Below are 27,338 nucleotides of genomic sequence, written 5' to 3'. Positions count from 1 at the left end.
CCCTCAGGCGTTCTGAAAGTTCTCTTTCCAAGGGCTGTGAATGACCTCTTATTGAGGACCTACGGGCCAGGAACTTTTCTTAAATTATCTCATTTAATCCTCGGCAATCTGGAGAGACTGGGATTAGCTCCACTTTACAGGTAAGAAAGCTGAGAGTCAGAGAAGGAAGTGGCTTGCACGAGGCCACACAACTGGGAAGGAGTAGGGCCTGTGGTGGATGACCTGGGTCTCTGTGTCCCTGCGGCCTGACACCTCTGACAATTAACCAGCTCAGCAGTGCGGTGGGGGCGTTCTGCCAGCTGTGGCCATGTGCCCACCAGGCCTGCAACTCCAGAGTCTGGCTCTCAACAGGGGTCTGCACTTCCTATTTAAATGCCAGCTTGGGGTGTCAGAGGGCATTGCAGAAGACCCACTGTCCACCCACCTACTGGAGGCACCAGCTGGATGCAGGACTCCAGTCTTTCCCCTGTGGCTTCCACCTTATCATGGAATAGGGTTTGGTTTCTCTTCCCCACCTTTGCCGACTGCTCTAAGGCTCTTGGGAGGATCAGTGGTGATCATGGGAGATGATACTAGATAATCCCATAAAGCATGGCCATGGGGTAGTGGTAGGGGGAAATGGGGGAGGAGGGAAGAGAAAGCAAACCATGCTGTGTTTGGGGCACATCCCTCAATTCCCCTCTTCACGTGATGAAGTTGTACCCATACTACAAAGTTGGGTCCAGAATTCTCCTCCTCCAGGAAGTTTTCCCTGACCTCTCCACCCATAGGTTGTGTCAGAAGCCTCCCTCTCTCAGACCTGACCACACTGTGGTCATTGTTTCCTCCACTACTCCAGAGGGCAGGGACCATGTCTGGGCCCCGGGCACCCTGTGCAGTGTCTGCCCGGGTGTGTGCCTGGGGCTGACTGGGGGGAGGATGAGTCTGACTTGGTCCTTGCAACCTGCTCCCTCCTTCTCTCCAGCCTCACCCCTCTTGCCCCATGCATGCTTTCACTCTTCGTTCCCCTTCCCTCCTCAAAGTGGAGGTGAGTCCGGCTCTCAGAGCATGTGCTTTAAGCCCAAGCCATGCCCTCTCTGTGGGCTTCACTTTTCCCATCAGCACAAGAGCCACTCTTCTGTGCCTTGGCTCTACCAGACCCAGTGCCTGGGTGCTGGGATAAAGAGCAAAATAAGACACAGCTCAACGGATGACTCTAAAACTCGACCAAGTAGCATCCACAGGAAACGCCAAGAGGGGCTACTGCACCTGCAGAGGTCGGGGAAGGACCTCTGGCTAGGTAGCCCTGAAAAGGTGCAAAAGAGAAAGAAAACTTCAGGGGACGGGCGGTGGGGGTGGGGGGGCCCGCCGGCGGGGGCGTCGGCCAGGACGCGCGCAGGGTTCTGGAACGGGTCACAAGGCCCGGGTTGCCGTGGCCGCGGCGCGGGGCGCAGCAGCGAGGAGGGCAAGGCGGGGCTCCCTCCGGCCTTGGCGGGCTGCGGGCCGGGGCGCCATGGACAGCAAGTGGTTCAGCGGGGCGCCCTTCGGGGTGCAGAGCGCCAGGTGGGGCGGTGCTGGGGCGGCCCCGTCCCTAACTCCAGGGCCTCAGAGAGGTCAGAAATGCGACTGGAGCCCAAGCGGGAGGCAGGTCCGCAGGAGGCCGGCAGGGGGCGGCCGGGAGGGAGGAGGGGACTTGCTTTCCCCTCAGATCTGCCGCACTTGCCGCCCAGAGTGGTTATTGTTACTTAAAACTACTTCAGGAGCACCTCCTCCGGGTCAGGCTCCCTGAGGCCCCGCGGCCTGGCTCAACGTAGGTCACTCAGCTAAAAAGTCATGGTTGGGGTTGCAGTCATTCGTTAAAAGAAAGAACATTACAAAGCCCCTGCTATGTGCCAGGCACAGTTGGAGGATCAGGCCAGAGAGCAGTGACCAGAATGCGAAACTCTCTTCTCGAGGACTTTGCCCTCAGGGGGAGAAGGGGTGGTTGGGATGGCTAATGACCCAAAGGACACTATGTAAAATAGTGGCTACTGAGAAAAATAATCTGGGAGGAAGAGCTGGGGAATGCTGGAGCATAGGGAAGCACTGAGATGTGACTTCTGAGCAAAGGGGTGGGGGGAGAGAGGGCAGGCAGGAGGGGAGATGTCTTGGTAGAGGGACCCCGCAAGGAGCAAGGACCCTGAGGTGGGGGCAGCCCGGCAATGTCCACGGCAAGCCTGCTTATTCTTTGTGGGCCAGCTCCAAAGCCACCTCCCCTAGGAAGTCAACTCCTGGCCCCTCTCCCCTCCCTCGTCCCTGAACTGCCCAAGCCAAGGGCGGGGCTGGGGGAGCAGCACTGGGCTCTCATTCGGCCTCCATCCCGGCCTAGGTTTGATGTCTCCGCCGTCTATCCCAACTGGAAGAAGTCCAGCACCTTCACGGAGGCGCCGTACTCCAGGCATTTTTCCGTGGACGTGGTGCGTGTGCCGGCCTCCCTGACTCCTCCCCCGGGGTGGGCCGCTGCCCGCTCCCCAGCGTGGTGGATGGCTTGTGTGCCTGAGCCACGCACGCGGTCTGCGGCGCAGAGCGTACCCCGGTCAGCGCGTCCGGCGTGTCTGATAGACACAGGACTGTAGTGAAGAGAGCGGGAGTTTGGGGCCAGAGGGACCCAGGATCCCTTCCCGGCTTTGCCATCGACTAGCTGTGGGCTCTTTGGGGGACTTCCGAGCGTTGCTGCGGGGATGATAGAGAGTAGAAGTCGCTGTGATGAGAGAAGGGTAGCCTGGGGGTGGGAACTGCGGAGGGCGCTGCTTGTCTGCTGCCCCAGGGCAGGGTGGCAGCTTGGTGGGGACTTCCTCTGAGGGTGGGCCGGGTGGATATGGCTGATGCGACTGACTGTGCTCTGACTTAGAGCCACATGGGACCTGGGACCTACAACTCCAAGGAGACCTGCTTCAGCAAGAAGAAGCTGAAGAAGGAGGCGGGCACAGGCTGGGCCAAGGCCCAGGAGGCCTCCCGGCTGACCCAGCTGCCCCACTTCCAGTACCAGGCCATCGTGAGAGAGAAGCGGCTGCAGGTGAGGCCCCTGGGCCATGCCAGGGCAGGTCCTCCTGTCCAGTTGTGGCTGTTCCGAGTGTGGCCTTCAGTGTCCTCCCAGCCCACGTGGTGCTCATCCTTTAAGGAACACGCTCATCTCTGGGCTCTTCCCAGGGGACACTCCCAAGTTAAAAGTTTCTACCTTCTGCTCTCTCTTCTCCTGGGGCAGAAGGAAAGACTGGGGCCCGGTTACTACAACTTCAAAGATTTCTTGGAAGAGCTGCAGCAGAAACCACGTAGCACCCGAGGGCTGCTCAGTTCTGGGGAGACTCGCTTCCGAGGACTCATCGGGGTAGGTGTCTTCAGGCGTGGAGCGGAGTCCTCGCAAGCTCCGCTCTCTGCGCGCATTCAGCCTGGTGGTGCTGGAAGCACCTTCTCCTTGCCCTCTGCTCCCCAAGCTTCCCCAGGCTCTCCTCTGCTCCGGTGCCACGGCCTGGAGCCCACTGGCTGCCATCTATTCCTGCCCCTGTCTTCCCCAGCAGAGGGGAGCTCCCTGCGGGCAGCAGTGGGTCTGGTTTATCTCTGGGTCCCCAGCACAGAGCCTGGCACACATGAGGAGCTTCACAGTGTCATCCGTCTAGATAGCCATCCATCAGGCAAATAACACTGAGTACCTACTAAGTGCCATGTGCTGTTCTAGGCCCTGCGGGAGCCACCAGGGACAAAGACAAGGTCCCTGTCCTTGTGGTGGAGACAACAGTTTAAGGAAGCAAATATGTATCTCATCCGTGCTTTAAGGAAAAGTGAGCCAGGGCAGGGATGGAGAGTGATGGGAGGTGCAGTCTCTAGAGAGTGGTCAGGGCAGGCCTCTTGGAGGAGGTGATAATTGAGAAGTGCAGGGAGACTGGTGATATCTGCAGTATCCACAGGGAGAGCATTCCAGGCAGTGGAAACAGCAAAGACTAAGGCGGCAAGGTGGGAAAGGCTTGGAGGGTTCGACCAGCAGGCAGGAGGCAGCACGGCTGGAGAGGAGCGAGTGAGGGCGAGCGGAGGTGAGAGGGCAGAGGAGTGGGGGACTGGGTGTGAGGAGACTACAGTGGAGAGGCTGACAGGGGAGGGGCCTGGCTTACATTTTTAGAGGAACACCCAGGTTGTGGGGGGTGAGGCTCCCATCGAGGCGGGCGGAATGGCAGCACCGTGGGTCAGGAGGCACACGCTGAGGCCCAGGGCAGGGGTCGTGAAGGCGGGCGGGATGCCCTGCGCAGCACTGCGGCTGGCTCCGTGCCCCTCCTCCTCTCTGCCTCCACCTGCCCCAGCTCCTCCTACCTAGGGTTTGCTTCTTCTGTTCCCCCTCGGGCGGGGGGGGGCCCTCCACCTCCAGCCCCTTCGCCTGGAGAACTCAGAACTTGTGCTCATCCTGCTACTGGCAGCCCCGAGATCCACGGAAACCAGGAAGCTTCCTCACCACCCCCCGGATGACACCGTCTTTCCCAGGAGTCTCTTGTAGTTGGCGTCAGTGGCTCTCCATCCCTGGGCGTCAGCTCCTAGGGTGGACCGCGCCTGCCTGGCTCGTTCACAGCGAATCCCCAGGGCACAGCGCTGCCTGGAACGCAGTAGGCACACTACCAGTATTTGTGGACTGAATAAGTGCATGCATGCCTACAAAGTGTCAGGGGCTCTAACACATTCTAGTACTTTCCCACCTGGCCCTGGAGGCTCAGAGAGAGTAAATGTCTTGCCCCAGGCTACACAGCTGGCAAGCGGGAAGCTGGGATCCAAACACTGGAATTTCCATCCCCAAAGCCAAGGCCTTGCCCTCACTCCTTGCCAGTATGGAACCTGTGAAGGCTGGAAACTACTCCTTGCCACTCTTAGGGGACAAGCAGATCCAACTTCAGGTGCAGAAGCTTTAACTGCAACTTAGGGAGGCGGATGCCTGGCGGCATTTTAAAAAGAGTCGTTACCTTCAAGTTTAAAGTAATAATAGCTGACACTGACACAGTACTTACCGCGTGCCAAGCATTGTTCTCAGCATTTGCTGTGTGCTCATTGATTTGATCCTCACGGCAATCTGTGAAGCAGGCCCTACCATTATTTCCACTTTACAGATGAGACAACTGAAGCACAGAGGCCTTAGATATCCGCCCAAGGGCACAGAGCTAGCCAGTAGCTGAAGCAGGATCTGAAGCCAAGGTGTCACCCGTGTAACCACTGCACTTTCCGCGGAGGCTTGACTTGCTTAGTTCTTGGATTTTGTTCCTTGACTCTGTGTGGACAGGGTCTAATGTCACAGCTCAGGCCAGACTGAAGCTGTGTTTTCTTCCTGTGTCCCCAGCCCCCGACACAGGGACATCTGTGCATGTTGCTTGAATGAATGGAGGGGCGAGTGGGCAAAGGGCAGGTCCCTTCGCTGAATGGGGTGAAGGTGGCTTGTCCCTCCCTCCCACCTGCTGCTACTTCCGCCAGGTCCCCATATCCGCCTCTGCGGCAACTTTAGCTGGACACTGTGGGGTCTCTCCGAGCTGCCCTCCTGGGCTCAGGGCTGACCAGGCAGCGTCGAAGCTGGGGGGCGAGAAGGCTGTTCCCGGGGAGTTCATGGTCCAGGACCTGCTTTGCTCAGTCATTGTCTTGTCATAAGCCTGGCCTGGGAACCCAGTGGCCCCTCTGGTCTCTGGTGACCAGTGGCCCCCTACCACTGCCAGTCTGCAAATGCTGTCTGAGCAGGGCACTTCCCCAGGGCCAGTACCAAGGCTGCACAGCGTCGGGGTCCCCGACTCCTTCCCCAGAAAGGACAGGGCTGTCAGCCCCCGCGGAGGCCTCTGCTCCAGCTCCCTGGGGTGACAATGACAGTGCTGTCTCCTCTGGTTTCTGTATCCCACCCCCCACCGGCACTGGACACTCAGCCCTGCCGACCACCCCTTCCCTTTCTGCACTGTCCCCTCCAGGCTCTGGGGACCTGAGTGCCCACAGTCAAGGATTTCCTCTGCTTCACCACTACAGTACCCCAGGACGCCCCTTCCCACCCCACTTTCTTTGGGGAGGTCTCCAGCCAAATCTCCCTGCGAATGTCTCCAGATCCTTCCCCTCCCCGCCCCCCCCCCCCCCGGGCCCCCAGGCACCTCAGACCCTGCCTGCCCCAGGCCTGCTCCCCTGCTGGGAAGGGCACCACAATTGCCAAAGCCTGAAAAGTGGCGGCTCTTGGATTCCTCTCTCCCTGCCTTCCCCTCTGCATCCAGTCCCCAGGGGCTGTGCTTTCGTCGGGTACATGCTTCTTTCCTCTGTCCCCAGTCTTCACCCTGTGTCCGGCCACCCCCGGCGCCTGCAGGCGGGGCGCCTCCACACTGATTTCCGATTTCGAGTCTCCTCACCCTTGGCAGACTCACCTTCCTCAACGCCCTCACCCCCGCAGCAGCCTTCGGGGGCTCCTTGCTCTCTTCCCATGCCCACCCCGCTCTAAAGACTTTGCTCCGCCCTGCTTGCCTTTGCTGCCTCTGCCTGCCTTACCACTCTCCCCTCCTCTAGCTTTGGATCCTCCTCGTTCTTCAAGGTCCAGCCAAGTAAGAATTTTCCAATTGACCACTGCTCCGTTCTCCCAGTCCCCCAGAACTACCCGCGCCTGCCGGGGCCCCAAAAGCAATGTAGCATTCTGGTTACCATAAAGGCTTTCACAGCAGCCCCTGAATGTTCCTAGACCTCTTGACAAAGCGCCAGCCCTGGGCACGGCCTGCGGTGCGAGCTCAAGGAATAGCGGCTCCTCTTACTTGGTCATGGCCTCCGTTCCTGAGGTCTCCAGGATGGGGCGTGTCCATTGCCCTCCCATGCCCAGTGCCTACCAAGTGCCTGGCAAACAGAAGAGGCCAGAAAGATCATGGATTGCGGACTTGGAACCCTTGCGCCACCCCCTTTCCGGAGGTGGGACGTGGGTACCCGGTGTGCCTCTCCGAGACTCAGTTTCCCCATCTGTTAGCTGGCTGAGGCCCTGCTTTGAGCTCATAGCGTCGCCGCCAGGATGTTAAGGCTTGTGGAGCACCCAGTGCACGAGGCAGGGACCAGCTTCCTTCCCTTGGGGTTCCCTCCCAGTGCACCTGGGGACTCCCGGGCCCTGGGAGGAGGCACCGGGTCATCCCGTTCCTCTGAGGGTGAACAAGCCGGAGGCACGCAGTGCCCTGACTTCCCCAGCAGAGCATCCTGGCCCCTCAGCCACCCCCAGGGTCCAGGCCAGGCTCTCAGCTGCATCCCAGGGCCAGCTTCCAGGGCTCAGAGGTGGGCAGGGCAGAGCCATCTGTGGAGCGGCAGCGACCCCGCGTGGCTGCGAGGTGCAGCACAGCGGCAGGCATCCTGCTGGGTCCCCACCCATCCCCCCAGTGGCACTGCAGAGAGGCTCTCCTCCCTCCACGTACAAAGACCACCCTTCTGACCCCGGCAGTCGATCCCCAGGTGGTGACCCCAGCCACAATCCTCAGCCTCTCCTCCTGCCCACTGTCCCCTTCTCAGGCAGCCACCCCACCCTCACTTAGGTTTTGGTGCCTACTGTGTGCCAAGCACACAGGGGCGCTTTACAGACGGTATTTAACTTCACTCCCGTTATCCTGGAGGAAAGTATTGCTCTCCCCAAGTTACAAATGTGGACCATGAAGCTCAGAAGGATGCCCAAGGTCGCTCAGCTGGGAAGCAGGTTTTGAACCCACGACTCCAGATCTTTGCAGGTCAAAACACTGCTCAAAGCAGAGTGAAAAAGCCACTCGTGCAAATGCAGGGCTATAATGAGTGGAATTTGCAAGGCCGGAGCAAGCAACAGTCTAGGGTGATAGGGAAAGGAATGCTCCTTCCTAGGAGAGAGGACTTTTGAGCTGACTTTGCAGGATCAGTAGAATTTTTCAAGCCAGGAGGGCAGGAAGGGCATTCCAGGTGATAGCAAAAGCATAAGCAAGCAAAGGCAAGGAGGGTGGACAGAATGGCATATGTTTGAGGAACAGCAGGGAGCCCACGGGGGCCGAAGCGTGGGCTGCAGGAAGGGCGCTGGAGGAGGTCAGGTGCATAGCAGTGCGGCCCTGCTGAAGGGCCTCAACTTGGAACTGAAGGTCAGAGCAGAGGTCGGGGCTCGCCCGTCAGCTGTGTTGTGTATGGGGGGATGGCTAACACTCTGGGGCCCTGCAAGTCCCGTTCATTTCTCAAGGGTGAAGGTTCTAGGCATCTCTTCTTTAGATGCCGTTGGCACAAGGAATGGGACTGATGGGTCTTTATGCTCCCCTCTCCCCCACAGAACTTCTATCCAGGCCCTGGAAATTACGGGGAAAAGGGCAACCCCTACACAAAGCTGGAGGAGAATGCATGGAACCGGTCCCATTCCGAGGGCCTCATGTGCAGGATGACCAACAAGCCACCCCCCTTGGCTCATGAGGTAACCCCCTCACCTGGCCAGGCCCACTCGTCGTCCTGCACCATCCCGGGGGTGGCTCCCAGCGCATCTGGGGAGACACGACCCCGAGAGGACGGTGGACTTGCCTCGGCAGTTCTCCTGCAGGGCCAGTCATCTCCGCTCTGCTCTAGGGGAGTGGTCTGGCACCGGGGACCTACTACTTGAAAAGTGGCATCGAGACCTTCCTGGCCCAAACCGTCGGAACCCGCGGCCCCTATGACATTTTCTCCGGCGACCGCAGCAAGCCCAAGCCTTATGGACATTGTGCTTCGCAGGTGTGTGCCCGCATAGGGGCGGCGGCGGCGGAGGGGACCTCATTCCCTGGCAGGGTGGCAGGGCTCGCTCACCAGTACCAGTGACAGTTTGCATTTCCCAACTCTTCCCCCTCCGTACCAGGTGCTGCAAGGGCCCTTTCCACCTGACTCCCTGGGTTAGAGGGGGAAACTGAAGCTAGTCACACAGGGGTTAGGGGCAGAGGTGGTATTTGAGCCCAAGTAAGTCTGGCTGGCTTCAGGTTCAGATCTCTCTCCACTGCACCAGCTTGACGATGCCCGGGGCTGGGCGGGAGACTGGCCCCAAGGCTGTGGGTTCCTGACCGTCCCACCCTTTGGGAAACACTGTCCAGGCATCACAGACCCAACCAGGCTGGCGGGGCGAATAGCCGTGCTCTCTGAGTGAGGCAGAGAGCTGGAGGATAGGAAACTGAGGTCGAATTTTAGCTGGATACTGTCTTCCCCCTTCAAGTTCCTGTTATGCTGCACTTTGCTTTCTTCATGCTCACAGCAATTGGAATGAAGTAAGCATTTGTCTAATTGCATAATTATTTTTGTCTCCACCATGCATTCATTCATTCGGAGAGCTGGGCTAGGCGATAGTCTAGGTGCTGGGGAAACTAGCCCTTGTGGAACTTGTGTTCTAGTGGAAAAAGAAACCCAATCATCAGTGAACATATAAAAAAAAAATTATAGAGCATTAGCAGGGATGAACGCCATGGTAAAGGGAGTCCAGGGAGCTGGGGAGGGGGTGGTGGGGTTGAAACACTTTGGGGTCAGGTGGTAAATAGTCCCTGTGCTGAGCCTTCAGACCTGGCCTCTCCCCTGGGACCTCCCAGGCCACCCCACGGTGAGCTCAGTCGGGGCCCTGGGGACCCTTTTCAGGCCTATTCTGATTGGCCAGTGCCCAGGGTACCCTGCATTTTAAATACTTTGAATATAGTTCTTGCCTAGAGCAGCGCATGATTCACGAAGTGCCGGCTGAATGAATGAAAAAGAATGACTGCTGGTTGGGTGCCGGCATACCACCTACGAGGTCCAGCCTGGACTGCTGGGGGGTGGGAGGCCACACTTGCTGATGGCGGATGAGGAGCGAGAGAGGGTGCCCTTGATTTTCCTGATGTCATACGTGTCATTGTCTCTCTCTCTCTCTTTTTTCCCACCAGAAAAAAAGGCCCAGGGAGCTGATGAATTTCAAGAGCTTCGTGGATGAACTTAACTCACATCACAACAAGAAGCGTGGGGTTTTCTCAAAACTACCCCGCAACCCGAATACCCCTTCAGAAAGGATTTACTGGTCCACCCTTAGCCAGTGCCCCCGAAAACTAGTCAGTGTTCCCCTTTCTTTCTCTCTTGGAAGGTTGCTCTCCTGCAGGGGTGGAGATGGGGTGGGGAGGGGGTGGCAGAGAGGGGGGCTGTTTCAGGGGCAAAGCTCGGTCTTAGGAATCAGACCCATCTGATTTCCAGTCCTGGGTCTTGCACTCATCAGCCACTTTGGGTATGTCCCTCTCCCTCTCTGAGCCTCAGTTTACATGACTGTCCTGCGAGGATAATGGTCCCTACTTCATGAAGTGGTTGTGAGAATTAAAAGAGGCTATGTACACAGAGCCTGTGGCATCGAGCTGGTTGCGGGAAGTGCTTCATCCCCCCGGCTCCCCAACTTCCCCAGTACCTGCCCCCCCTTCTCCCAGAGCTCTGATAAAGGGCGAGGGGCAAACCGGCAGGGCAGAGTGTGAAGAAGGCCGACCACCCTGACAGCGGACTGCCCAGCTGCCCTGACCCGGGGAGCGGGGGTCTCTTCCTCAGGCGTCGAGGGAATCCTCTTTGGGGGGCAGCCCCCAGTGGTCGAGCTGGCCCTGGACTCTAGCTGGTTACCCCAAGCAGGGTCTGCCCCTGGGGGAGAGAACAGCTAAAGGTTTGGGAAGGAGTGGTGGTGCAAGGGAAAGAAAAGGAGTGCCACCGTCTTCTGAATGCCTGCTCTGGTCCAGGCACCTTCCAGCCCCGTAAGGGAGGGATTATCACTGGCCTTTCACACAAGCAAACTGAGGCCCAGAGATGGGAAGGGATTTGCCCAGGTTTCCCAGCGAATGTGGAAGAGGCAGGGATGGAACCTAAGCTGGCCGGCTCCAAGGCCAGTACATCTTTCCCTCCAGGCTGGGGTTTAGAGCATCTCTCTGGGCCCTACTGGGCCCTGAGGGCCCTGGAGAACCTGGAAAGAGGGATCAGGCAGGGGGATGGGGTTAGAGTGGATGGCATGGGTCATGAGGGCACCGCAGAGCCCCTTCATCCAGGGAGGATGGGTCCCTAGCGCGCCGGGAGGTGGCTGGCCACTTGCCACCATCCTTGGCTCAAGGCCTAGGGCTACCAGGTGGGGAAGGTCTGCTGCCACGAGCCCTCACCTGTCTTGGCCCCAAGTGGGGCTGACCACTAGCCAGAGCCTCTCCAGATTTCACCTGTACTTCCTTACCCCTAGGCCACATCTGGTCCCGGTATGTGGCTTCCACAAGAGAAGGAGTGTGACAATGTCAACCATCCACCGTTCCTGCTGGCTTCCAAGCGGGTGGGCATGAAGACCTACCAGATGATTTTGGGAAACTGGGTGAGTTGGTCTGCCGGGGAAGGTGGGCTGGGAGGCACATGGCGATGGGCAGGGAACCCTCCCCTGCCTCTAGGAGCAGCCCCAAATCCTTCTTGCCCCCCTGGGAACTGTGCTCTGTGAGCCTGGATCCCAACTCTTTTTTTTTTTCTCAGTGGCCCTGCCTCCCACTGCCTCATTTCTCCAAGGCATTAGTTCTCAAACTTAAGTATACATTAGCACCACCTGGAAGGCTTGTTAAAACACAGATCTCTGGACCCAACCCAGAGCTTCTGACTGGGACCCTAGAATTTGCACTTCTAACAGGTTGCAGCAGAGCCCATGAGGCTGTTTCAAGGACCACACTTTGAAAACCAGTTAGCCAAGGATCATCACCCTGCAGCCATCCTACTCTTTTTTGCCAAGGAGAAATTCTCCCTCCATTGTCTCTTTGTTTTTGTCGTGGGGCCTCAGGGATAGCAGGTGGAGTTGGCCCATTTCTCATGCCTGGTTGAGCAAGGTCCCTCTCCTGGGTCACTGATGAATCCTCTTCGGCCTCCTTCCCTGGAGGCAGCCCTCCCATGTGTATGATGTAGCTTTTAGTTTGCTGGTGTTGTAAAATAGGTAAGTTGCTGTGTTTTGTGTGCATGGCTTCTGAATTTACACAAATAGCATGGGCATAAACCTCATTGCTTCTTCCCCTCTCCTTCAGTTTTTAAGTGACCTTTCATTGGAGCATAATAATCGTGCCGAAAGGCGCACAGATCCCCAGTGAACAGCTCTGTGAGTTGTCACAAGGTGGACTCAGCTCAAAGTGGGTGTCACCATCACCCAGAGCATTCGGTACCACGTTTCCAGCACCTTAAGAATCCCCTCCCATTTCCCCCACCCCAGTCATGTAGCCCCTTCCCTCACTTCCAGTAGGTTGGTTTTGCCTGATTTTGAGCAGCTCTATGTTTTTAGAGTCTCTTTGGGTTTCCCTGGTACCTCTTGCTTGTCACTTTACCTGCCTTCCCATTATGCTTCTGCTGCTCCATTCTACACCCCTACACCATGAGCTTTCCCTTCCGTGAGGGGAGCAGCGGGCTGCCCACCTCCTCGCTCCCGGGGGGACAGCACGGTCCCCGGTGGGCCCAGCCCCCTTTGCTTCCTATTCTCACCTTCAGCCTGCAGGGGAGGCCCCAGGTAAAATGTCTGGATAAGGGTCCAACGACCACACTCTATCAAGGCCCCTCTGCCCACTGCCTGCACTTCCCGTGTGGGAAGCGAGTTCTTCAGCTTGAACTGCAGCCTGGTCGTCTGCTGCAACGCGTCTCCAGACTGCCCCCTGGCGGTGGCTCTCCGCAGACGCCGGGGTTTCTCTCCCGCCTTTATCTGCCCCGACTCTGAGACCGCGGGCGAGTTACAGCTCCCCTCTGAACTTGGCGGACGAGGCCTCTTTTATTGGGCCCCGGGGGGCGGGGTGGAGCGGGAAGCATCGGAGACGCGGGAGGGGAGCCCGCAGCCCGCGCTCAGCTTGCTCCTGTCCTGCCGGCCTCTCCCTGTGCAGAACCCGGTCGGCGTGGGCCGCTACCTCAACACCTGGCTGCTGGAGACCAAGGACAGACGTCAGCGCTACCGGTCCCTCTTCCTGGGTGGGGCCCAGCGGTATCCCTCCGACCCGGCCCGGGAAGCAGTCATGCAGTGAGCACGGGGAGCTCCGGGTGAAGGGTGCGGGCGGGCAGGGCTTGCTCCGGGGCTGCGGGGTGCGCCACACTTGGTTCCCATGGGAACCCAGATGAGGCCCCTCCCAGTAGAGGCAGTGAAGAGAGGCTGAGTTCACATCCCGGCTCTGCCCCTCTCTGGCTGTGTGAGGTGGGGCACATTGCTTCAAGTCTCTGAGCCTCACTTCAACTTCATCTGTCAAGTGAGCAGACGTAAATGAAATGGTCTGTCTCTCAAACTGCTGGTAAGGACAAGGTACTCGGGTAGCGCTAAATCCTTCACCCACAACTCCCACAGTCTGGGCTCAGCCTTGGTGGCTTCACCAAACTGAACCTCAGTTTCTCGGGATATACAGTGGGGTTGATAAAACTCGTTGCAGAAAGTTGTGAAGCCCAAGGAAGAAAATGTACATGAAAGTCTGCGGCTAAACAGGTTGCAAATGTCAGCTGCTTCCATATTTTTTCCACTTCAGAGACCATACAATTGCAATATAATCTCAATTTCAGAAATGTTGAAATGCGATTTTAGTAATGATGAAATACATTTTATTTTTAGAAGCTAAGGTGTAGGGTATGAGGACCAGATTCTGGGGATAGCTCGGGGGAAAAAATAGGTTTCAGGTGTAATTTTTTGTTTAATATTTTAAGTAGTCCTGTGTCTTACTCCTTTTCTATTTACTTCCTTGTTTTGGTGGCTTCTTGAGAAAGGATGATGGCAGTTTAGATTTTTGATAGATTGCATGCCTGAAGATGTTTTTCTTTTCTCCCTGCACATCTGATCAATAGTTTGGTTGAAAATAAAATCCTAGGTTGTGAATAATTTTCCCTCACAATTTGTAAGGCTTTGCTCCACTGCCTTCTAGCTTCAAGGGTGGTTGTTGAGAAGTCTGACGCCACTCTGATCTTCTGTCCTTTGTATGTGACCTGCATTTTTCTCTGTGTAAGTTTTTAGGATCTTCTCTTTGTCCCCTGTGTTCTGAAATGTCATGATGATGTGACTTCGGGTAGGTCTGTTTCCTCCCGTTGTGCTGGGTATTTGGTGGGCCCTTGCAATCTGAAAACTTGTGACCTTCTTTCCAGGGAAAACTTTTTTCGAATTTTTCTTTGATGATTTCCTCCTCTCTGTTTTCTTTCTTTTCTCTTTCAGGAATTCCTTTTAGATGAATGTTAGATGTTCTGGTTTGATGCCCTAATTTTCTCATCTTTTTTCTTTTCTTTATTTTCCCATCTCTGTCTTTTTTGTTATACTTTCTGGCAGATTTCTTTGATTTTATCTTCCAACTCTGCTACTGACTTATAAAATTTTGGCCATCATATTTTGAAAATTAGAATAGCTCTTTTGTGGTATGGATTCCTCTCACTCCCTTTTTAAAATAGCCCCCACTTCTTGTGTCATGTATTCAGCCTGCTCTTTTATCTAAGTATGTTACAGTTTTAAGTTTTCTTTTGCTCCCCACATTGTCTCTCATTCTGCCAAGTTCAGTTAATTTTTTCCTTTTGCTCATTTTGCTCATAATTAAGAGGAAAGCTCTAAAATGCTGTGAGCCTGGGTGTGACTTGTCATTGGTGGCTTCACTGGGAGAGATTAGATGGGAAACTGGTCATTTCCATTGGGAGACCCTCGACTGCCAGTGTTTCTAGGTGTTTTCTCTGGGACCATCCAGCTTCTCTAGAAAAGAATCCTCCATCCAGGGTCATAAGTGTGGGTGCTGGTGTTTTGGGGAAGGAGGTCGGGAGGTCTCCTCACTCAGTTTATGTACTACCGCCTAACCCGTCTTTTCACTCGAGTGGCTGCCTTCCTTCCATTGGGCCCGTCCTCTGCTGTCTGGGACCTCTCCACTTACTACACCTCCAGCTTCTGCTGGGTGGGCGAGGAGTCGGGAGGTAGTCTAACTTCCCCCTGTTTTTAGCCATTGGTCTTTCAGCCTCCTTTTAAAGATAAAAGGTACCTCCTATTCCTGTGTCTTTCTGGAGTTTTGCGGCAGGAGTTGGCAAGCTTCTCCTTGGAATCCCCTACTGCAAGCCTTCTCAGGTTCACAAATACCTTACTCTACTCTCTGTTTTCCAAAAACATGTAGACATTCCTTGTCTCTTGTCTCTGATGTCCCCTCTCCCTTTTTTGTCTATTAAAAATAAATTATGTAGTAAAAGACATATAACATGAAATTTGCCATTTTAACCAATTTTAAGTGTCCACTTCAGTTTCAGTGGTATTAATTACATTTGCAATGCTGGGCTACCATCAGTCACCCCTGTGGATTTCCAAAACCTTTGCATCACCTCAAATAGAAACTTAATACCTATTAAGCAGTAATTCCCTGTATTAGGGTTTTCCAGGGAAACAGAACTAACAGGAGATATATATATTATGAGATTTATTTTATAAGAATTGGCTCACACAACAGTGGGGATGGGGAAGTCTGAATTCCTTGGGGCAGGCTGCAGGCTGAGAACTCCAAAGAAGGTTTTTTATGAGTTTCCCAGGAGAAGCTGGCAAGCAGAAGTAGAGATGGAAATTCTTCCTTCTGATTGCTGAAAGTATCAGTTTTCCCTTTAAGGCCTTCAACTGGATAAGACTCTTCTCATTGTTGAAGGCAGTCTCCTTAGTTGATTAGAGATATAATCAGACATAGATACAATCAATTTACTGATTATATAAATCCACGAACTACCCTCACAGTAACAATCAGGTCAGTGCTTGCCTGCCAAAAAACTGGACACCATATCCTAGCCAAGCTGACACATGACCTTAACCGTCATAATTCCTATTTCCCCCACCTCCTGACTGCTGGTATCCGCTGTCTACTTTCTTTTTATTTGTTTATTTGTTTTATTTTTTGGTCTTTATTTTTTTAATGTTACATAAAAAAAATATGAGGTCCCCATATACCCCCCACCCCCCTCACTCCACTCCTCCCATTGTCTACTTTCTGTCTTTGGACATTCTAGATATTTAAGTGAAATCATACAGTATTTGTTCTCTTGTGCCTGATTTATTTCACTTAGCATAATGTTTTCGAGGTTCAACCATTTTGTAGGTTCAACCATTTTGTAGCATGTATCAGAACTTCATCCCTTTTTAAAGCTGAATAATATGTAAAATGTATATACACATTTTGTTTATCCATTTATCTGTTGATGGGCACTTTGGTTGTTTCCACCTTTTGGCTATTATGAATAATGCTGCTTTGAACATTGGTGCACAAGTATCTGATTGAATCCCCATTTTCAATTATTTGGGCCAATACCTAGAAATGGAAATGCCAGATTATATGGTGATTCTCTAGTTAACTTTTTGAGTATTTACCAGACTGTTTTCCACCACAACAGCACCATTTTACATTTCCACCAGCAATGCATGAGACTTCCTATTTCTGCACATCCTTGCCAACACTTATTCTTTTCTTTTAGTGTACTGGAGGAGGGAATAGCGATAAATGCATGTGTTCATCTGCCTCGTTTAATTGTAAGTCACATGGAAGACTTTCAGTGTGCAAAAGCATTTTCTTCCCCTCTCGTCGACGTGGTTAGCCTTATTTTACAGGCGTTGAACCAGACCCAGAAAGGAAAGCAGCTTGCCCAAGGTCACACTGCTGGTAAGTTGTATGATAGAAATGGGACTAGAATCCAGTCCTGCCCACTTTCAGGGCGGGGTCTTTTCCATACCCCAGTGCCCACGGGCGGCTTTGGGGTTGCTAGGAAGAGCTCCATGCCTTGACTCCTGCAGGACTGCCCCCACCCCAGCCGCGCCTTCAGCTAAGCCCCAGCCTACATTCAGTCTGCTCAGCAAAGGGCTCTAGTTCTCAGAGGACCCTCAACATCTGCTCCTCCCTTGGTTCCGAAGGTCTCCTTTCACTGCTACAATCACATCCAACACTCGGGCCTGTGCAAGATGCAGGCTTTCCCTTGTAAACGCGTTTCAAATGCCATCTCTACCACTTAGTTGTGTGACCTGGGACAAGTTACTTGGAATCGGACTTTCCTATCTGAAAAAAAAATGGGGGTATATAAAATAGCCAACTTTGCAGAGTCTGTTGTGAGGACTGAATGAGTTTATGCATGTGAACATGCTCGGCCCTGTGGATGATGTTTTATAGATATGTTATAAATGCTAGCATCCTCCTCTCTCAGCAGCTGCCTATGCCTTGGCAGAATTCTGCCAAGAGTGAGGTACGAGCTTTATAGAGTCTTAAAATGCAGACTATACAGGGAAATAAACTATAAAGGCTTAAATTCACCCTCTGTTGTCAAACATGCAAAAACCTCCATTAAGATAGAGATTTTGATAGAGACAGGGGGAAGAATTAGGAAGGCATTTGAACCCTGAGGGAGGATAGGGGACTTTGAAAGAGGAGGCCTAAAACACTGAGAATACAGTAAAATACTAGAGACTTCTCATTATAGTCAGAACAAGACAAGGATGCTCACATCACTGACATTATCCAGCATTATTCTGGAGGTTTTAGCCAATGAAGTAAGACAAGAAAATAGATAAGAAATATAAACATCAGTGAGGAAGAGCAAAATTGTTACAATTTGTAATATGTGTATTTACCCAAGAAAAGGAGAGTTAATTTTTTAAAATTTAGAGCTAAGAAGGCAAGTACAGTCAAGTGTATAAATGAAGAATTTTATTATAGCCCAGTCATAAAAAATGGAAAACTTCATGGAGAAAAGTTAAGGGATTCCATTCTAATTAGCAACACAAACTATGAAATGTATTGGGATCAACTTAATAAGGTATGGCATAATTGAAGAAATACGTCAGCCTTTGCCAAGGTTTCTTAAAGAAGGCCTGAATAACTGGAGAGACCATCATGTTCATGGATGGAAAAACTCAATATTGGAAAGATATTAATTCTCCCCATTAATGTACACATTTAATGCCATTTTAATCAAATCCCAAAGAGGTTGGTGGGGGGAGTAAATAAAATCGATTATAAAATTCATCTGAATTTCATAAATTCATAAATACATATGAATGTGAAAAATAGAAGAATAAAGGTCAATATTAAAATTTATTGACCTATACCTAGAAAACATGTTAAGGAGGACTAGGCACCACATCACTGACCGTGGTTAACTCTGGAGGATGGGATAAACAGGGTCTTCCACATTCTACCTTGTTTGTTTTATTTCTGAAATGTTTGAGTTATTTAAAACACGTCTTGGGACGCGGACGTGGCTCGACTGATAGAGCGCCCGTCTACCATATGGAGAGTCCAGGGTTCCATACCCAGGGCCTCCTGACCCGTGTGATGAGCTGGCCCACATGCAGTACTGCTGCATGCAAGGAGCGCCATGCCATGCAGGGGTGCCCCCGCCTAGGGTTCCCCCACGTGCAAGGAGTGTGCCCTTCAAGGAGAGCCGCCCCACGTGAAAAAAAAGTGCAGCCCACCCAGGAGTGGCGCTGCACACACGGAGAGCTGACGCAGCAAGGTGACGCAACAAAAAGAGACAGTTTCCCAGTGCTGCAGGATAATGCGAGCAGATGCAGAAGAACACACAGTGAATGGACACAGCAGACAATGGGAGGGAAGGGGAGAGGAATAAACTAAATCTTAATAATAATAAAATAAAACACATCTTATTTCTGTTATCAGAAAAATAAAAACCAATAGAGAAGGATAAGAGCTCTTGAGACAGACTACAGTAAATAATAGGGAGAAGTGGATTTGGCTCAACGGATAGAGCGTCCACCTACCACAGGGGAGGTCCAGAGTTCAAACCCCAGGCCTCTTGACCCATGTGGATCTGGCCCATGCGCAGTGCTGATGTGTGCAAGGAGTGCCCTGCCACGCAGGGGTGTCCCCCGCATAGGGGAGCCCCACGTGCAAGGAGTGCACTCTGTAAGGAGAGCCGTCCAGTGTGAAAAAAGTACAGCTTGACCAGGAATGGGGCCGCACACATGGAGAGCTGACATAGCAAGATGACGCAACAAAAAGACACAGATTCCCGGTGCTGCTGACAAGAATCTAAGCGGACCCAGAAGAACACTCAGCAAATGGACACAGAGAGCAGACAACTGGGGTGGGGGGAGAGGAAGGGGAGAGAAATAAAAAAAATAAAAATTAAAAATAAATAAACAACAGGTTCTCCTTTCAGACCGGTCTCCAGTCAGGAGTTGCTCTTTGTCCTGCAGGCCGCTGTTTTCCTGTCTGTAAAAGGGGAATAAATTATGTCCTGTGGCGACAGGAGAAGACTTAATCAAGGCTTATAAGTGCTCCTGAATGAAAGACAACAGCAGGTTCTGTGGGTGTCAGGTTGTCAGGCTGGTGCTTGAGTCTCCCTGAGACTAGGGTTTGGTGTCACCCCGGAGGCCCTGCTCCAACTCGGGCTTGGGGTCAGGAGGGCTGTGTCAAAGGTCACAGAAGTGAGCCCTTGGGTGGAGCAGAGAGATTCCCTAAAGCAGCACTTTGATTGACTGATTCATTTGCAAAATTAATCTGTGCTTCGTTCTGTGGCTAGACACTTCTGAGCAGCTATTTCTTTTCAACCGACCAGAAATGTTTGCTCATTCAGTTACTGGATTTTATTTCTGTGTTCATATTTTTAATTTCTAAGTGTTATTTTCTGCTTTCTTTTAATAACATCATGCTTTTACTTCTTAGTGCAGTGCTTTCTCATCCCTTTGAGGGTATTAATTATTAAAACCGGTTTTCCTGACATGGCCTCCATTTTTCCAAATCCCTTCTTTTCTCTGTGTTTGTTTTGGCCTCACTCTTTCATATCAGAGATTTTTCTCACACATCTGATGATCCTTGGCTATGCACTCATGTTCAAGAGAGGGACACTAAATATCCTACTAAAAGCCCTAGGGCACTTGTAGATGATGAACTTCACTGTAAGGTGATTAAGCTGGGTGTTTTGGGGGAACTCCCAAAGTCAGTATTGTTAGATCTTTTCTTTTGGCCTTGGCCAGAGAAAGCTCTTCTGGGGGATCTAAGCCTGTCTGCCAGAGCTCTAGACTCTAAGGGGCAGGCAAAAGGCTAGAGGTCTCAGTATTTAGTGATTAAACTTTCATTTACTTCCCTATTTTCAATATGGTACACATGATTTCCACTGTGCCTGGTGCCATCCTGTACAGAGACCCTGTTCTTCTGTCTCCAGGGAATAAATCTGCAGCCTTCTGCCAGGCTGAATGAAGCACACTCATTTGGCTTCAGAGAGTGGGGAGGGAAACTGGTATTAAAGAGACTTCTCATTAGTATCTCTGTTTTCACTTCCACCTTCTCTCCCACTTCCAGAGGTACCTAGTGCTGCCAATTTCTGTCTTTCAGGGGGAGGTGTCCTTGGCTTTCCCCTCTGCTGGCTTATGGGTTAGTTTTCTTGGGTCTGTTAAGTCAGTTTTCATTCTTTTATCTGCTTTCCAGCTTCTAACATTTTTTCTTATTTATTTTTTAAGATTTATTTATGTTTTATTTCTCTCTTCTTCCTCCACCCCCATCTCCTCTGTGTCCATTTGCTGTGTGTTCTTCTGTGTCCGCTTGCATTCTTGTCAGCAGCACTGGGAATCTGTGTCTCTTTTTGTTGCATCATCGTGTTGCATCAGCTCTCTGTGTGTGCAGCACAACTCCTGGGCAGGCTGCACATTTTTTGCGCTTTTTTTGCACTGGGCAGTTCTTCTTGCAGGGTACACTCCTTGCGCGTGGGGTTCCCCTACATGGGGGACACCCCTGCATGGCACAGCACTCCTTGAGCACATCAGCACTGCACGTGGGCCAGCTCACCACATGGGTCAGGAGGCCCTGGGTTTGAACCACCTGGACCTCCCATATGGCAGGCAGATGCTCTATCAGTTGAGCCAAATTTGCATCCCCTTATTTGTTCTTTTTGTCCTTTTTTTTTTTGGTCCTTTTTTTTAAAAGGAGGTACCATGGATTGAACCCAGGACCTCGTACATGTGAAGCAGGTGTTCAACCACTGAGCTACACCTGCTCTCCTTTTTCTTTCTGTCCTCACCAGTATACTTTTTTTTTTTTTTTACTTCTTTATTGCTGTTTCAGTGGATTTTCAGGAGGGTTAATGCATTGCTTTCAGTCACTGGAAGTTTCAAAGAAAATACAAATCTTCCAAGAAACCCATTTCAAAAGATAAGTAACTTGCAACTTAAAGAAAATGAGCTTTGTTTTGGGTACCAGAAATCTGTTGGCTTTTCTAATGGGGATTTATTTGGGGTAAAAGCTTACTTTTAAGGCCATGAAAAGTCCAACTCAAGGCATCATAAGAGGTGCTTTCTGGGAAGCGGACTTGGCACAGTGGTTAGGGCGTCTGCCTACCACATGGAAGTCCATGGTTCAAATCCCGGTCCTCCTTGACCCGTGTGGAGCTGGCCCATGCGCAGTGCTGATGCGTGCAAGGAGTGCCATGCCACATAGGGGTGTCCCCCACATAGGGGAGCCCCACGCGCAAGGAGTGCGCCTCGTAAGGAGAGCTGCCCAGCGCGAAAGAAAGTTCAGCCTGCCCCAAAATGGTGCCGCGCACACAGAGAGTTGACACAACAAGATGATGCAACAAAAAGAAACACAGATTCCTGGTGCCGCTGATAAGGATAGAAGCGGTCACAGAAGAGCAACACAGCGAATGGACACAGAGCAGACAACTGGGGAGGGGGAAGGGGAGAGAAATAAAAAATAAATCTTTAAAAAAAAAAAGGTGCTTTCTTCCTACTCTCTGGTTCGTTGGACTTAACCCAGGTCAGCTAATAGGGAAGTGAAGATGGTCAGCCTCCACATCAGGGAATCGAGAGTGCCTACAACTGCAAGCAGAGGAATTGCATCCATCATCCATGTGGAATCTAAGCCCCATCTTGATCTAGAGGTGGAGGGGACATCGCCATCCCAGGGTCCACAGAATGGAGGAATAAGATATGGACTAGAGTGGACTTACCGATATTCTACTATAAAAGTATTGTGATGAGTAATAGAAGAAATTTTAGCATCAAGGTGGAGAAAGTGGCCACAGTAGTTGCTGAGGGCAGGGAGAGAGAAGAAGAAGATGTAATGTGGGGGCATTTTTGGAATTTTGAGTTGTCCTTAATGATATTGCAGGGTCAGATGCTGGACTTCGCTATAACCCACTGAATGTAGTGGGGGAGAGTGCAAACTACAGGGTAAACTATTATCTGTATAGTGCAGCAGTGCCCCAAAATGTGTTCACCAAGTGCAATGAGTATGCCGCAACGATGAGGGAGGTTGGGAGGAGTGGGGTGGGTGGGGGTGGGGGTATACAGGAACCTCTTATATTTTTTAGTGTAACTTTTTTTTGCGATGTATATATCTTAAAAAAATACAATGTACAAAAATGAGGTGGTGGGGGTGGGGAGTGGATTATATGGGAATCTCTTCTGTTTTTTGTTTATGTTTTTTAATGTAACATTCCTTGTGATCTATTACCAAAAAAAAAGAGGTGCTTTCTCACTAGAGTCCACTGCCACGTGTTGAAGCAAGATGGTGGGGGATCTCTGCCTGGTCTCTCCTTCCCCTCCAGGTTTCCTCCCTCAGGCCCGACTGTTTTGCTTTCAGTTCATTTTCAGCTGCAGGCTGGCATAGGGCTTGTCTCCTAGGGCTTCCTATACCAGTCTCAGCTCTTATGCTCTCTTCCCAAATTCAGCTATAAGCTATCAGGCAAATGGCTCATCTCTCCCTGGGACCTCAGCTGTTTGAGCCTTCTCCTTTCTGTCACATGGCAGGATAAAAAATGACAGAACTCTTTCTTCTGTCTGTCTCTGTCTTTCTCTGTGTTTCCATTTACATCGGACCCAGCAAGGGGGTGGAGACCCGAACTAAGTTATACTTTACTGACTTGGTCCAATCAAAAGCCCTAAACCCAGGGGGGGTGGAGGGTTATGGGGACCTCATATTTTTTAAATGTAACATTAAAAAAAAAAGACAATAAATAAATAAATAAAATAAAAGAAGTTAAAAAAAAAAAGCCCTAAACCAATCTTATCAAGTAATCTAATCAAATGCCCCTCAGCTGAATTTAATGCAAAGGGGTAGCACACCTAGAGGAATAGTTACAAATATAATCTTTCTCTTTTTGGGATTCATAAAGTAATCTCCAACTGCCACAGGAAGCAAAGTAGAATTCAAAGCAAAAATATTAAATGAGGCAACGGTGAGCATTTAATCATTATAAACAATAAAATTCATGAAGAAATGAAAATAACCATGAACTTTTACACACCCAAAATAATAGTGATAAACTCCCACAGTCAAAATGGAAATTCTCAACATAACTGGCTGAAAATTTTACAGACAAGGGTATAAAAATAATGATTTGGAGGATTTGGATAGGCAAATTTAAAAATTTTGTATCTTACATGACATTACCTTTTTTCATATACATTTACAAAAAATGATTCTCTAAGAAAATCTCCTTAAAAGTGTCTTAATTTTTTAAAAAACCAACCTAAGTAAAGATTTTTAGGTCACTTTTTAGAAATATAATACAATAAAAACAAGAAGTTATCAATAAAATGATAGATAAACCCCTAAAACCAAGTACTTGGAAATTAGAAAACACTCTTCTTTATAGCTCTTGGGTGTAAGAGAAAATCAAGTTGGTTTTTTTTTAGAGATTTATTTATTTATTTTTATTTCTCTCCCCTTCTCCCCCCCACCCCCGTTGTCTGCTCTCTGTGTCCATTCGCTGTGCATTCTTCTGTGTCCGCTTCTGCTGTTGTCAGTGGCACCGGGAATCTGTGTCTACCTTTGTTGTGTCATCTTGCAGCGTCGGCTCTGTGTGTGTGGCCGCCACTCCTGGGCAGGCTGTACCTTCCTTCGCACTGGGTGGCTCTCCCTACGGGGGGGGGGTCCACTCCCTGTGAGCGGGGCTCCCCCACGCGGGGGACACTCCTGCGTGGCTCGGCACTCCTTGCACGCATCAGCACTGAGCATGGGCCAGCTCCACATGGGTCAGGGAGGCCCGGGGTTTGAACCTGGACCTCCCATTTGGTAGGTGGACGCCCCATCCATTGGGCCAAGTCCGCTTCCCCCTCAAGTTTTAATTACATACTGTTTAGGAATTAATTATAGTGAAAACTACGTATCAAAACTTATATAATATCATCAAAGCCTCTGCTAGAGGAAAATCCATGGCTTCATGATTAAACATGAAAGTTTGAAGACAAAAGCAATTTTTCAACTCTAGAAATTTTTAAAAAAAGATCAAAGGATAAAAATAAAGCCAGAGGAAAAGATTAATAAAAATGAATGGAGGGGGCCGGCCATAAGGGCCACTGTGGGCCCACCAGCCAAGGGACTGCCTCGCCCTGCTGTTCCGCCATGAACACTCGGCAGGTGGAGATGGCGCATCCGTGGTGAGCAAAGCCGCACATCTGTCACATTGGTCGGGAGAGTTGGCAGAGGAGAGGGGCGGGGAGCAGCATTTCTACCCCTGGAACTGGAGGAGTCTGCTCCAGATACTTTTAGGGATCTGCCTGCCACGATTGGGAGTTTCCTGGGACTTCTAGGAGCAGGGGTTAGCCAAGATGATTTCACAACTGAGTTCAATCACAGCGCAGTTTGACTTCGCAATCCCTGTGACTGATGAGTTGAGAGTGGATGTGGGTGGGTGTGACAGACGTTTTAGGGCTGGGTTGGGCGGCGGATCTGGTGAAAACTTTTTGCTGCACACCTGCGGCAGGACCAGCAGCAAAAACTATGGCCACAAGTCATTTGTCACTTGTAACATTGGACAAGGAGCAGGAAAATGAAGGGGAGGATGTTGGCGTTGACAAAATCTGGGAAAGGTGGAGTCGTGAGAAAATCCCTTTGAGAAATGAGAGCCTCCCCTTACAGTTTTATGCTACATGAGTTCAAGGTCATCTGTTGGAGACTAAGTGACCTGCTGGGAATATTTGTACCTGAAAAAAAGGGTTAGAAACTTTCGTTTGCTCCTTACACATACCCCCCACACACAAGATGTGGCTATTCTCCACTCACCCTCCTTAGTCCTCTGAAGACAGAGAAGAAGTAACCACGTTGTCGTTGGAGCATTTGTGGTTAATTTGGTCTTAGGACTTTCTTGTAAACATTACTTGTTCCCAACCTTCTTTTAGTTCCTTCAATATTAAAATGTACCAGTGGTATTTTCTGTAAAGAATGCAAAAGATTGGAGGAAAAAGAGAAACAATTTGTCCATGAAGTGGACATGAAGTGATTTTAAACACACACAAATTGGTACTCTGTATTGAGTTCTAATATTATTAACCTGTTTACAAAAAGATGTTTTAAAATTGCAATTATTTTGTGAATAAAATATCAATTGTTAAGCTTCAAAAACAAACAAAAATGAATGAAGGTTGGCTGGAGAGAGAAGCTGGCGCTGGGATCCTCCCCACTCCTTAATGCTGACGTGCTGGCGTGAATGCCCTATGCCTGCCTTCCCCTCCGCCCAGGGTGGCCAAGATCCCATGTGCTTGTGGATGTCAAAGGGCTCTGCAGACTGCAGATGAGCCATAGAAATGCAGAGTGATTCTTCGTCCTATCTTCCCAATCTTATGTATATTATATGAGTGAATGACGGTTGGAGAGGTGGGGCCCGGGTGGTGGGACTTGCCCGGTGTCCTGCAGCTGCCAGAGGCAGGGCAGGACAGTCACGCTGGCCTGTGCGTCAGCCTCTCCTCCTAAGCCAGGTTGGGAGGTGGCTCTTGTTAGCAGAACACAACAAAATGCAAGTCCTTGGCCAGGGTGCTGTCTTTTGTTCAGGCGAGGAAGGGCATGTGTGAGAGAGTTGCAAAGTTTCCTTCTGGAATATGTAATTGCGGTTAATCATTCTGAAGCCTCACCTGCTGTTTCCTGCCAAACCACAGGATTCTGGGCTTCTCGTCAGGCGCAGCCTGGGATTTAACTCCTGCATGGGAAAGGTAGCCTTTTGTTTTTCATTCTCTAGTGTGGTGTATGCAGTAGATGTTTCATAAGTGTGGCTGACAGACCAATGGAGCAGGTTTTACAGCTGGCCACCTTTCTAGCTTTTTAGTCCATCTGGCTCATCCTCTGGCCACATGGACATGAGCACGCTGTGCTCCAGCCACGCCAAGCCTTGCAGCACTCCCATGCTTCCAGGCCCACTGGACCTTGGCCACACTGTGACCTGTTCTTGGAACGGCACCCCCTACTCTGTCTGGAAGCTCCTGCTCACCGTCCATAGCTCTATTTATACATGAAGCCTCCTGTGATTTTCCAGACAGTGCCTTTATTCTCAGCCTCCTGTGCTTCTCCAAGGCGGGTCACTTTCCCCACTGTATTGTAATTATTTCTTTATATGCCCTTGGCCCTCCCCTATCCTCTAGCTCCATTGTCTAGCTGACATGCATAGAAGGAGCTCAACAAACATTTGTTAAATGACGAGTTAGGGCGATTATTGACATGGTCCAGGGCCTGGATAAGTCTGTGAGAGAACCTTCCAGTTTGACTTGGCAGAGGGTTTTTTCCCCCTTTAAGCGCCCCCTCTCTGATATTAAGAAATTTTCCAAGCCTACAGAGCAAGGATTTTACAGTATACTCCAATATACCCATCTCTTGGGTTATACCCATCCCTTAGATTATACCATTAAAGTTTGACATTATGACATATCTCGTTACCTATCCATCCCTCTGTTCATCTATTACTCATATTTATAGTGAATTTCAAAGTAAATGACAGACACCAGTACACTCCCCCCTAAATACTTCAGCATGCATATTACCTTTTCATTTAAAAAAAAACAAACAAAAAAAACTAAGAGCCATATTCCTGGCCTAGAAATTTGAACTTGAAATCCTAAATGTCCAAGCTCCAGAATAATAAGTTCTTATACTTCAGCGTTTGTTTACAAGGTACAAAGTGATTTTGTATGCATTTACTGTGTACAATAACTTAAAGAGGGAGATACTACTCTCGCGTTCTTCATTTGAGATAATGGAAGTCCAGAGAGAGAGAGATTGATTTCCCGGAGTCACTGTTAGTAACCCGCATTCAGACACACACTCCTCGAAAACTGACTGAGCACTTCCTCGGTGCCGGGCGTCTTGTGGGGCATTGCAGAGAGAACCAGACGGCGCCCCGGCCCAGAGCAGCCCCCTGCTCCCCACAGCTCCAGGGCAGCGCGAGGAGAGGCCGAGGGCAGGCGGGACCCAGGGCTCCTCTCCCTGCGTCCAGCATGTTTCCCCCACTCTTCCTCACCAGCTTTCTAGCGGATGAGGCTGGGAGGGGCAGCTCTTTGAACCCAGGAAGGCTAAGGCAGAGCTGGCCTTCGCCACAACCTGTTTTCCTGTCCCCTCTCCACCTGCTTCCACACCAGTCACCTTCCCCTTACCTCCTGGGCATTTCTACATCCTGTTTGGTGAGAGATTTCAAAGTTTGAGCAGGAAAGAGAGACTCTTTGGAAG

The 27,338-nt window shown here is 50.9% G+C and overlaps 1 protein-coding gene across 1 annotated transcript in view; it reads left to right on the top strand.

Annotated features, from left to right (window-relative positions):
* Positions 1-1,492: 1,492 nt before the first annotated feature.
* The window catches only part of CIMAP2 (ciliary microtubule associated protein 2), a 32,031-nt gene continuing 6,185 nt past the window's right edge, over positions 1,493-27,338 (top strand). The window contains exons 1-9 of the mRNA XM_004467977.2: positions 1,493-1,542; positions 2,348-2,435; positions 2,870-3,034; positions 3,224-3,346; positions 8,258-8,395; positions 8,545-8,688; positions 9,852-10,013; positions 11,159-11,284; positions 12,810-12,943. Of these exons, the coding sequence (XP_004468034.2) occupies positions 1,493-1,542; positions 2,348-2,435; positions 2,870-3,034; positions 3,224-3,346; positions 8,258-8,395; positions 8,545-8,688; positions 9,852-10,013; positions 11,159-11,284; positions 12,810-12,943 (1,130 nt within the window). The remainder of the gene's footprint in view (positions 1,543-2,347; positions 2,436-2,869; positions 3,035-3,223; positions 3,347-8,257; positions 8,396-8,544; positions 8,689-9,851; positions 10,014-11,158; positions 11,285-12,809; positions 12,944-27,338) is intronic.

This window comes from Dasypus novemcinctus, chromosome 9 (assembly GCF_030445035.2).
Source record: "Dasypus novemcinctus isolate mDasNov1 chromosome 9, mDasNov1.1.hap2, whole genome shotgun sequence".
NCBI lineage: Eukaryota > Metazoa > Chordata > Mammalia > Cingulata > Dasypodidae > Dasypus > Dasypus novemcinctus.
Note: the sequence above shows the minus strand (reverse complement) of the source record. Positions and strands in the feature narration are given on the sequence as shown.